At 58.9% G+C, this 11,804-nt stretch overlaps 1 protein-coding gene across 1 annotated transcript; it reads left to right on the forward strand.

Moving 5' to 3' along the window:
• Positions 1 to 1,448: 1,448 nt before the first annotated feature.
• On the forward strand, positions 1,449 to 6,921 carry XPNPEP2 (X-prolyl aminopeptidase 2; the record flags this gene model as incomplete). The annotated part of the gene is made up of 21 exons (XM_084268946.1): positions 1,449 to 1,494; positions 2,306 to 2,379; positions 2,502 to 2,612; positions 2,698 to 2,761; positions 2,928 to 3,032; positions 3,172 to 3,258; positions 3,365 to 3,511; positions 3,592 to 3,693; positions 3,817 to 3,898; positions 3,991 to 4,186; positions 4,357 to 4,446; positions 4,550 to 4,659; positions 4,752 to 4,829; positions 4,933 to 5,004; positions 5,144 to 5,204; positions 5,309 to 5,378; positions 5,500 to 5,604; positions 5,843 to 5,902; positions 6,039 to 6,115; positions 6,206 to 6,304; positions 6,594 to 6,921. 21 exons carry the CDS (start codon positions 1,449 to 1,451, stop codon positions 6,798 to 6,800), a joined length of 2,043 nt encoding a protein of 680 aa, XP_084125072.1. The 3' UTR covers positions 6,801 to 6,921.
• Positions 6,922 to 11,804: the final 4,883 nt, after the last annotated feature.

An 11,804-nucleotide genomic window follows, 5' to 3' on the forward strand; every position in this document is an offset into this window, starting at 1 on the left:
CCCAGTGGCATCCCAGCATATCCCAGCAGCATCCCAGCACATCCCACCAGCATCCTAGCGGCATCCCAGCACATCCCAGCAGCATCCCAGCACATCCCACCGGCATCCCAGCAGCATCCCAGCACATCCCAACTGCATCCCAGCAGCATCCCAGCACATCCCACCAGCATCCCAGCGGCATCCCAGCACATCCCAGCCGCATCCCAGCAGCATCCCAGCAGCATCCCACCAGCATCCCAGCACACCCCAGCAGCATCCCAGCACATCCCAACAGCACAGCCGTACAGTCACTCAGTGACTCCCATTGGAGAAGTTCGGGGAGCACTGTCTGCCGTGGGTGGGACCCCACAGTGCAGCAGGGGAAGGGGGTGAGAAATGTGTGTGTTTCCCCGGCCAAGAAGAAAACAACTTGTGAAGAACTGACTGAACCCTCCACTCCACATCTCCCCCCCACACTCCCCTACATCATCCCTCACCATCCTTGCAGGGAGAAGGGAGTGAAATCCTGGCTAAAGTGCAGTCTGCTGAGCAGGGAGGGGTGGGAGGAGGGGCAGGGACCCCCTCCAGGCACCCCTTGTCCTAGGTGGGGGGTGCCTCCTCCCTCAGCGTGACCCTCCAGACACCCACAACCGGCCTGTCCCCCAGCCAGCCTTCATCTCCAGTAACCACAGAGCAGTTACTGCACCAGCTGGAGGAAAGACCTGTGCAATAAAAGTGACAGGCCTCGGGGTCAGGCTCGTTATGACAGGTGTAACGAGCTTCCTCACAAGGCAGATGCGGCCGTGGTACGGAGGTCAGGGGCTGGGTGGGACAAAGGGCACATTCTGCACAGCAGGTCCCAGCACTGCAGGGTGCAGGCAGGGGCCCTGAGGGAAGGAAGCACCTTTCTGCCTCACCGGGATGGCTGGGGGGTGCTCCTCCCCCACACCCCACTGGTCTCTGCCAGCCCCAGCCTGGGGTGCTGCCAGGCCATGGGGTGGGCATCGCCGCGGCCATTCCCGGAGGATGCTCCACACCACGCAGTGTCCTGGGGGGAGGAGGGCTGGCCCCAGCAGTGTGGTTCCCCCCCCAGAGGACCCTCACCCAGGGTGCCCGTGTCAGCTCCGTGTGGCTCCAGGGCGCAGAGGTCTCCCTGGGGGGGCACAGGAGCAGGGCACCCTTCTTGCCTGCGTTTAATGGGGGGGCAGCTGGGTTGTGCCAGGGTGGCCTGGTGCAGCCCCACCTCTGCTCCGGGAGGATCTTTGGACTTTGTGCTGATTTGGCTGTTTGCTTTTATTTGGCCACAGGACTCACTTTCGATGCACGGGACAACCACCCGCCCACATGTGCTGGGCCCCCCACCCCGCATCCCTCCGCCCCTGGGGCAAAGGCACAGGAGGAGGGACCTGTCACCCAAGGCAGGAGCCGGCCTCACGCTCTCCGTCCTGCTGGGCACCCCCAGGGCAGCCATGCACCCCCCGCGCTGGATCACAGCCTGTGTGCTCCTGCTCCACGGTACGTCCAAGGGCTGGGAGCTGGGGTGGGCTCACCAGGCTTTGACACATCCTGGGACCCCCCCCCGGGAACCGTCCCGGTGCAGAGGATGTGGGGGTGTCTTGCACAGTCTGAACCGTGACTCTGGGTGAAGCAAGGGTGGGTTTGCCCTCAGGAAACTGGGGCTGTGCTGCCAAGGGCAGGGGGCTGGGCTGCCCCGAGGGACTAAACCTGCCTTCCTGACCCCTGGGATAAGCTCTGAGGAGGGAATGGGTGGGACACTGAGACCAGGCGTTTGAGGCTACCCCATGCCAAGGGTGACCCATTGCCCCACAAACCAGAGCCGGTGCCCTTGGCCTGAGGTGAAGAGTCAGGTCCCCACCTGCCAATTGTGGCAGTGACAGGGAGTTTGGTGACAGGGAGCTCCATGACAGGGAGCTCCAGGAATGGCAGTGTGGGTGGTGACAGCACCAGGGAGTGGCTGGACCATGATAAGGCACATCCCTGACTGTCAGCCAGGTCTGCCAGCACTCCCAGTGCCAGGGATGCACCAGGTCGGCTCCTGCCAACTCCCTCCCCAGGTCCTGGGCATGGCAGGCCCCAGCTGCGGCTCCAGCACACCCCTGGGGCTGGTCCCCAAGCAGGCCATGGGGGCTGGCTCTCAGCCACTAGTTCTGGGGCTAGAAACACTGGGTTTTGCACAAAGCCCTGAAGCCGGGCTGTCTCCGTGTTTGGGATGGGGAATGAGGGTCACAGCTGTCCCAGTGCTGGCTCTGGGATGGAGCAAGGGGCCAGCAGGACCCCAGGCCCCAGGACGTGCCCCTGCTTTCAGGCTGTGCTGTGGGCCAGCTGCCTCCGCCTGCCTCTGCCAGGACTGACATCCGAGACTGCTCCACGGACCCACCGGTGGGTGAGCCTTGCTGTGCCCAGCCCTCCCCTGCCTGACACTCCATATGGGGGGACATGCCCTCCCCAGCCCCACCACTGCGGCTGGTGCACCCCCAGCACGTGTCCCCTTGTGCCACCAGTACCTGCCCCCCACGGCCGTCAACACAACTGCTCGGCTCGCCGCACTGCGGGACACCATGCGAGCCCGCAGCGTCCAAGCCTACGTCGTGCCCTCCACGGACGCCCACATGGTGAGGTGGCAGCCTGCCCGTGCCCCGGGCACCCCTCCCTGGCCAGCACCTGCGGCCGCCTCTCACGCTCTGTCCCTGGCTCCAGAACGAGTACATCTCCGAGCGGGACTCACGGCTGGGCTGGCTGACCGGCTTCACCGGCTCTGCAGGCAAGAGCATCCCCACTGCCCTGGGGTCCCTCCTCAGGGGTGGGGGCAGCACCTGGCTGCTTGCTGAGCCCTGTTTTTGGGCACCCTCGGGGCAGGGCTCGGCACTGGAGGTCGGGCTGGGGGATCCCTGGGGGAGATGATGCCTGAACCCCCCCTCCTGTCCCAGGCACTGCTGTGGTGACGCAGGACAAGGCTGCCCTGTGGACTGACAGTCGCTACTGGACCCAGGCGGAGCGGCAGCTGGACTGCAACTGGGAGCTGCAGAGGACAAGTCAGTGGGGGGCAGGCTGAGGGGCTGCTGTCTCCCCTCAACCCCAGGGCCCCCCCAACCCCAACCATGGCCTCATCTGAGGTCAGCGTGGGCTGGGGGATGGTTCGTCCTCGCGGTGCCACCCAGCTCTCTCCCTCAGCCTGGATCGAGTCCATCGGGCTGTGGATCCTAGAAGTGGTTCCTGTTGGGGGGAACATCAGCCTGGACCCCTTCCTCTTCTCTATCGGTAGGGCTGGCTGTCACATGGGGTGACCCTGACCAATGTGAGGGCAGCTCCGGGGTGTGACTTATCAGGTGCTCCCAAGCACGGACCGCTTCCCCCTCCTCCCCAGACACCTGGGACAGCTACAGCCAGGCTCTGCGTGGGTCCGGCAGGACCCTGCTCCCCATCGAGACCAACCTCGTGGATGAAGTGTGGGGTGACCAGAGACCCTCCCCAGCCTCCGGGGAGATCTACAGCCTCCCGACAGAGTTCACAGGTACAACCATCCTCCCCAGGGCTGCTGGGAGGATGGATGCTTGCCTGTGGCAGCCCCTGAGTCACCCACCGCCCTCCCAGGGAGCAGCTGGCAGGAGAAGGTGGCTGGGATTCGGCAGCAGATGGGGCAGCACATGCGACGCCCCACGGCTGTGCTGCTGTCAGGGCTGGAGGAGACGGCCTGTGAGTAGCTGCGGTGCCGTGGTGGGTGCCGTGGTGGGTGCTGTGATGGGTGCTGTGGGCGCTGAGCCCTGGGGGTGGGAGGACAGCCCATGAGCACAGGCTTGGAGGTCTCCTTCCTGGCAGGGCTCTTCAATCTCCGTGGAGACGACATCCCCTACAACCCCGTCTTCTACTCCTACACTCTGCTGACCAACACCACCATAAGGTGGGCAGCACCTCCCCATGCACATGGGGCAGCTGAGCTGGGGGGGGGGGGCGAAGGCAGCTGTACCCTTTCTGTCCCGTGTCCTTCCCCAGCCTGTTCCTGAATGAGACGCGGCTGGCGGCGGCGGCCCGGCAGTCCCTGCAGGCCGAGTGCCCGGGGCCGCTCTGCGTGGAGCTGCTCCCGTACGAGCAGGTGAGCGCCCACCTCCTCCACTACGCCCAGGGCAACGTCACCATCTGGCTGGGTACCGAGTACACCACCTATGGCCTCTACGGCATCATCCCCCAGGTGAGTGCTGACTGCCGTGACACTGAGCCAGGCTGTGGGCAGTGTGGGCCCAGCCTGGCTCAGGGACATCCCTGTGTTACAGGGGAGTGGGATGTGCCAGGGCCAGGGGATGTGAGGGGGTGGGTGGCCATGCCTGGCTGTGACCCCAACCCCCCTGCCTGCCCTTGCAGGAGAAGCTGCTGGAGGTCAGCTACTCCCCTGTCATGCTGGCCAAGGCTGTGAAAAACACCAAGGAGCAGCAGCTGCTGCGAGCTGCACATGTAAGGACCATCCCCATCCCGGAAGCCCCGAGTGCAAGCGGAAGGCAGCAGGGGAAGGGGGCTGCTGACACTACCCTCCCCTGCTGCCACTGGACCACCTCAGGTTCGGGACGCGGTGGCTGTCATCCAGTATCTGCTGTGGCTGGAGAAGATGGTCCCACAGGGGCAGGTGGATGAGTTTTCGGGGGCACAGTACATCGACGCACTCCGACAGTCAGTTCCCCAGTCATGCTGCCCCCTCTGCCCCCCACCCCAGTGCAGGGCAGCCAGGGACCCCAAGCATCTCCCCCCATGCTGCCTTCCAGGGCCCAGGAACACAGCCATGGGCCCAGCTTCCAGTCCATCTCTGCCAGCGGGCTCAACGCAGCGCTGGCCCACTACAGGTACGGTTCGGCCCCGGCCAGGGATGCGGGTGCCAGGGCTGGCAGCAACGCTGGGGAGTGGGAGCTGGAGACTGGGAGCTCTGACACCCCCCTCCCCTCACAGCCCCTCCAACGGGAGCAGCCGGAAGCTGTCTGTGGATGAGATGTACCTTTCGGACACCGGAGGGCAATACCTGTGCGTAGCCCTTAACAGGGACCCCCAGCAGTGCACAGCCCCCCCCTCCCTTCCCTGTCCCCCTGGCACAGCAGGGTGGTGGCCCCAAAGCCAGCACTGGGACCGCATCACCCTTGTTCGTGTCCTCTTCCCTTTGCAGGGATGGGACGACAGACATCACGCGGACGATGCACTGGGGTGCGCCCACCCAGCTCCAGAAGGTACCAGCCCTGCCAGCACCCCCCGTGGCACTCAGCACCAGGGGCCCAGCTGGGGCTGGATGTGCCAGGGACACACACACTCAGCCCCCACCATGCCCCCGTAGGAAGCCTACACCCGCGTGCTGATGGGCAACATTGACCTGTCCCGCCTTGTCTTCCCACCCAACACGGCAGGTGGGTGCTGAGCCTGGCACTGGGCAGCCTGGCCCTGCCCAGTCTCCCCCGGGACAGGGAGAAGGATGGCAGGGGGTCCTTGGCAGCTCACTGGCCCCCATCCCACTTCGTCATTCCCCAGGGAGAACAGTGGAGTCCTTTGCCCGTCGGGCACTCTGGGATGTGGGACTCAACTACGGACACGGGACCGGCCATGGCATCGGCAACTTCCTCTCAGTCCATGAGTGTAGGTGCCACGGCACCGGTAGAGGTGCTGGGGACATCAGCTGAGCTGCGAGGGGCAGGGACAAGGACAGGGGCTTGTCTGGGGCTTCTTGCTGCCCAGATGAGCCTCTTGCTGTGGGCGGGTGTCCCTCCCTGTGGCACGCTGCCGTCCTTGCTGGGGTGACACCTACATCCGTGTTGGGATGCCCCCGCAGCACATGCACTCTCAGAAGCTGTAACCCACCCCATGTCCCTCGCAGGGCCCGTGGGCTTCCAGTCCAACAACGTGCCCCTGACTGCCGGCATGTTCACCTCCATCGGTGGGTGTGCTCACTGCCCTGGGCAGTGTCTCGTGCTCCTGCGGTGTCCCTGGGGTGCAGAGCCCAGCTGGGACTGGGGTGGGATGGGGATGTTGCTGGGGCTCGGGACTCACCAGGGGCTGTCCCCGGCCCCCAGAGCCTGGGTACTACCGGGATGGTGAGTTCGGGATCCGCATTGAAGACATCGCCCTCGTGGTGGAGGCACAGACTGAGGTAACACACCAGGCTGGGCTGGCAGGGTGGGGGCATGGGGAGCTGCTGCAAGCAGGGGTGGGGACACCCAATGGCACCTCTCTGAGGCAGTATCAGACCGGGGAGGAGCCCTTCTTGACCTTCGAGGTGGTGTCCCTGGTGCCCTATGACCGTAACCTCATCGACCTCAGCCTCCTGTCAGCGGAGCAGGTACCAAGTGCTCAAGATGGTGAGGCGGAGCAGGGACGGGGGAGCCAGCGTGTGGGGCTGGGGTATGGGGAGAGCAAAGGGGGCTATGGGATGAGGTCAGGGAGGGTCAGCGGGGTGGGTGTGCGGATGGAGAGAGGCAGAGGGGTCTGCGGACGGGGCCAGTGACTGCACTGTGGGGTGGCTGGATGGGGAAGGCCAATGCGGGGGTGAGGGGGGCAAGGGCGGTGAGGGGAGGGGGGCGGTGGCTGGAGCAGCTCCCCTGCAGCCCCCCCCCGGTGCCTGGCTGCAGATCCGGTACCTGAACACCTACTACGAGACCATCCGGGCACGCGTGGGCCCGGAGCTGCAGCGGCAGCAGCTGGAGGAGGAGTACCACTGGCTGCAGAGGAACACCGAGCCCTTCCCACTGGGCAGTGCCGCCGCCGCCACCGCCACGCTGGGCACGTTGGCCCTCGCCTCCCTCCTCTCCGCGCTGCTCAGCGGGCTGCAGGCCTGACCCTGCACCAGCCGGCCCCACGCCGGCCCCTTCCCCGCTGCGGCTGTTTCATCTCCCTGCCACACACCCCCTGTTTTTGGTTTCCTGTCTGCTGGTTTCTGATTAAACCTGAGCAATGCCAGCGGGTGCCCATGTGCTGCCGTGCCCTGCCGCCGCAGCCCACCGTGCTGCTCTGCTGCCTCGCTGGCTGGCGTGGGGCTGGGCTCCTGCCCCACACGTGTGGCCCAGCCTGCGCCATCTGCCCTTCCCTGGGAACGGCCAAGCCAGCGCTGGCAGTGAGGAGGCAGATTCAGGGCAGATTTAAATTCTTGGGACAAGGGATGGAGGAGCTGGAGCAAGAGGCTGCAGTGCAGCCAGCCTGAGCGGGGCCATCGCCGCTGCCCTGCTGATGTGCTGATGTGCACATCCCACCCAGGCCTGATGCGCAGCCAGGGGCACCTGTGGATGCAGGGGACACAGGGGGCACCCTGCACCAAGTGTCACACCAACGCCTTGGCCATTGTGTGCTGGTGGGGAAAACGAGTGGGCATGGGCATGGCAGATGGGCTGGGGACCCTCACCCTTTGCACGGGGGGTGGGCTCAGGAGGGCGGGTCAGACTGTGTTCAGTGGTGCCCAGGGACAGGATGAGAGGCAATGGGCACAGACAGGAATAGAGGAAGGTTCCCTAACCCTGAGAAGGAGCTTCTCTCCTGGGAGAGTGGCAGAGCCCTGGGCCAGGCTGCCCAGAGAGGTTGGGGAGTCTCCATCTCTGGAGATATTGAAAACACATCTGGACACCGTCCTGTGCAGCCTGCTCGAGGGGATCCTGCTCTGGCAGGGGGTCGGACTGGATGATGTCCAGAGGTCCCTTCCAACCCCCATTAATCTGGGATTCTGTGAAACCTCCCCGGTAGCCCACCAGCAGCCCCAGTAACTTTGGTGCTCAGGGCTTTCCTAGTCCAGGGAACAGTCCTATCATTGCCTTCCATCACTTTCAGGCACTACAAAAGCCCACCTTCCCAAATGCTAAACATCCTGCAATAGCTCCCAAACCAAAGGTGCCAGCTCTGAAAGATATTCAGGGCATGAAACATCTCCATGGAGCCCACAAGCAGCCCCACTAACACTGGGGCTCAGGGCTTTCCTAGTTCAGGGAATGGTCCTAATAGTGTAGAGATGTTGTGATGAAATACCTCAACGTGTGCCATTTAAATGCTGCTCTGTTACCTCCCCAGACCAGCATTTCTGAGTCATAATGGGATGAAGAAATCATTCCCTGAAACACTCTCAATTCCTTACAGTAACAGAAGTATCTCCCCTCGTAGGCATAGCACTGCATCTGAACGAGAGGCGAAAAGGGACTGAGCACTTTTTCAGTTCAGATTCATAGAAAGACACCTGGAAATAGAAGTAAGACTACGTGCACTCATTTTGCACAGCCACAAACACATCAAAAGTTCGGAAACACAATCTAAGTTTCATGTGGAGCAGTCGAATCGCTCTTCTGCCTCCTGCCATCCACTGCACCACTGTATCACAAGCCAAATGGCAAATCAAGCTGTGCACAAAAGCCAAGGTAAAGGAGAGGCAGGTTTTAACTAGCTACTCATGGGCTGCTTTTTTGTTCCCTTCAAAGAAACCCAGACTTTGTGGGTGCCCTTCTCTTGGCGTGTATGTTTAATGATTCACTCTGTGATACAGCCCCTGCATTTCAGGGGTCGTCAAGAGTTTTACTGTGACATTTGTCAGTCTTTACACTTCCAGACCAGACTAAGGGCAGTAGGTAGTTTTCAGAAACCATGATGTGAACCAATTAGTTTATTTTCATGCATTTTCTTACTCCTGAATAATATACTTATGGGGCTTTTAGGGCAAACTGTGGCAAGCTGAGCTCAGTGCAAAGCAACAGCACTCAGAACTGAGCCATTCCAAACCACTCTGAATGAAGAAGGAGGAGGGAGGAGGCACGTTTTCTCAGTTAAGAAAACCCAGCTTGCACTCACACCATCTTCAGTTTCTTGCCCAGATGTTGTAACAGGAAGAAAATATCAGAATATAAATGATGCTATATAAAGCAAGCTCTGACAAGGACACACCTTCTGCTCTAGCCCTTTCCCAGCCATTCTCTGGGGACCTGGATTAAATTATTTTAGATTAAGCTCCTGTTTCTTGAATGTCTCTGATAATATCCTGCACATGTATCTTGGAGAGAAACAACTGGCACAGCAATGAGAGTCTCTCTAGCCCAGGCAGGGACAGGCTCACACAAGGTTTGCCCCAAAGATAATGAGGGCTCAACCACCTGAGCAGCTACTAATGGTGACAAAGAGGTGGCCAGAGTAGCAACTCCCCAGCCTTTAAATAATCTAAATCCAAGGTGCCACTGTCAGATCAGTTCTCTGAACTGAACTCTGGGTGTAGGAGTAGCTGGAGAAACGCAGAGCAGGGGCAGCACCGAGTGGTTAGAAACAAGGCAGAACACCACATCCACATTACACCACCTTTAGCTGCCTTGAAACTGCCCTCCAAGCATCTCATTCTGTGAATGTAGGTACCCATCAGTGTGGGAAGAATGTACCCTGCTAACAGGGAATGTGTGGAGAGGGGAAAAGGATAGTAGCCACTGTGGGCTTTTCATAGTCTCTCTAAAGGTGCTTGTCTGACCCACTTTGTAATATGCCAAGGAATTCTTTTTGCCAGGGGCTGGGAGTTTGAGATCCCCTTGTAACTGCCCATATCTAGAATTTCAACAAGAATGGAGAGTATGATTAAAGGCCTGGAGCACCTCCCCTGTGAGGACAGGCTGAAAGAACTGGGGCTGTTCAGCCTTGAGAAAAGAAGGCTAAGAGGGGATCTTATTAATGTTTATAAATATCTGAAGTGTGGGACACAGAGGGAAATGGGCAGCCTCTTCTCAGTGTCTGTGGGGACACAACAAGGGGTGATGGCCTCAAGTTGGAGCACAGGGAGTTCCACACCAGTCTGGGGAAGAACTTCTTCCTAGTGAGGATGAGGGAGCCCTGGGACAGGCTGCCCAGGGATTGTGGAATCTCCTTCTCCAGAGAGATTCCAGACCTGTCCTAGGGACCCTGCTTTGGCAGGGGTTTGGACCCCATGGGCTCTGGAGGTCCCTTCCAACCCCTACAGTTCTGTGATTCTGCAAATCATCTGTAGCTCTCGTGGACCAGAGAGTAAGTGCTCATGGATAAAACTCTACTTACACCCTACATAAACTGTAATTAAAATTAGCATGAGACTGAGTCTTATAGAGGATGACTTGCTTTGCTCTTTAGTTTTGGACCACACTAACAAGCCTAATTCAGTGTGCAAGTGGAACACATCCTCTGGTGAAAACAACTCCCATGCAAGTTCAAGTCACTGCAGTGTTCCTTGTGAATACCTTGTCTTCCAGCCCCTCCCAGGCATGATGCTGGGAGTACAGACTGCAGACACTGACACTGACTTTCAGCAACACGTTGAAAATACCAAGCTGGAATCACACAGATGCACTCCATCCTGCAGAAATCACCCCAGTGACTGCTGAATTTTCTTCATTCTGGAAAACAAATGAGTAAAACAGAAGTGAAATTCAGCACTGGTAGGATAAAAAGCATGCCTCACTTTACAGGAACTTCAAGCAATGAGTGGATGGCTAAAGCAAGGTCACAGCTGAAGGACAATGGCAGCCACTGTAAACCTGTTCTAGCTGCAGAGCAGATGTGCACACTTTTGCACCATGATGGTACATTTACTCTTCAATTTTAGCAGGGTAAGAGCATGCATGTGGTGAGTCACAGTGCTTTAGTTACTAGTGAGCACTAATTTCATAACTTACTGTAATCAACCTAATATAAAATAATGATATAAACAGGAAAACACGTCAATATATTTAAATTCTAGCCTCATTTAAAAAAAAATACAATCATTTATTATCCTATCCTTACCTTTTCTCGGAAGGATTTACACATGTGCTGACCCTCATCTGACACACCTGCAAAATCAGGCATCCTCTTTTCATCCTAAAGTGTGATCTCCTATCCATGGGTTGTCAGGGCCCTGACTGCAGTAACAGGTCTTAACTTCCCTGACCAGACTCAGCTGGGGCTTCCATCCCCATTTTCTGATGGGAACTTCATTTAAGCTCAGGCTTTATATAGAATCACTCAACAGTTTGGTAGGGATCTTGAAGTCTATCTAGTCCCATATCCTCTGCCATAGGCAGGAACATCTCTCCACTAGCCCAGGGAGACCAAAGCCCCATCCAACCTGGCCTTGAGTGCTGCCAGGGGAGCAGGGGCAGCCCCAGCTTCTCTGGGCACCCTGTGCCAGAGCCTCCCCACCCTCCCAGGGAAGAGTTTCTTCTTAATATTTAATTTAAATCTAATCTTACTGTCTAATCCTTCACCTTAAGGCCCCCTCCACCATCGTCCTACCACTCTATGCCCTTGTAAACAGTCCCTCTCCAGCTTTCCTGTAGGTCTCTTCAAGTACTAGAAGGCTGCTGTGACATCTCCCTGAAGCCTTCTCTTCTCCAGGCTGAGCAACCCCAACTTTCTCAGCTGACCTTTGGGTGCTTCAATCCCCTGATCATCTCTGTGGTCTCATCTAGACCAGCTCCAACTGGTCCGTGTCTTTTTTTTATGCTGGGAGGACAGAGACAGAGGTGAAGTCCAAATGTCCTTGCTGGTAGTTCTACTCCTGACTTGCTGGATTGACCTCAGGGATGGCTTTGTTGTCTTGGCTTTGCGTAATGGTCACCACTGCTGCTCTGCCTGCTTGTCTCTGGTGTGATCAGACTGCGTGCTGGCAGTGAGGTCTTTGCCTGGCTGGTGGTGTGGTCAGCCCAGCTCCTGGATTCCTTGTCTCAGGGGAGAGCAGCAGGAGCTGGGGGAGGCCAGCCAGCACCACTGAGGCCCTGTGTGCTCAGGACTCTGATGCTGTTTGGCTCTACAGCAGGTTTCCCAAGATAAAGTGCCTTTCTCCCCCTGGCCATGTCTGCTGCCAGCACAGCTTGCTTTCATCA

This window comes from Gallinula chloropus (assembly GCF_964237585.1).
Source record: "Gallinula chloropus genome assembly, chromosome: 11".
Taxonomy (NCBI): domain Eukaryota; kingdom Metazoa; phylum Chordata; class Aves; order Gruiformes; family Rallidae; genus Gallinula; species Gallinula chloropus.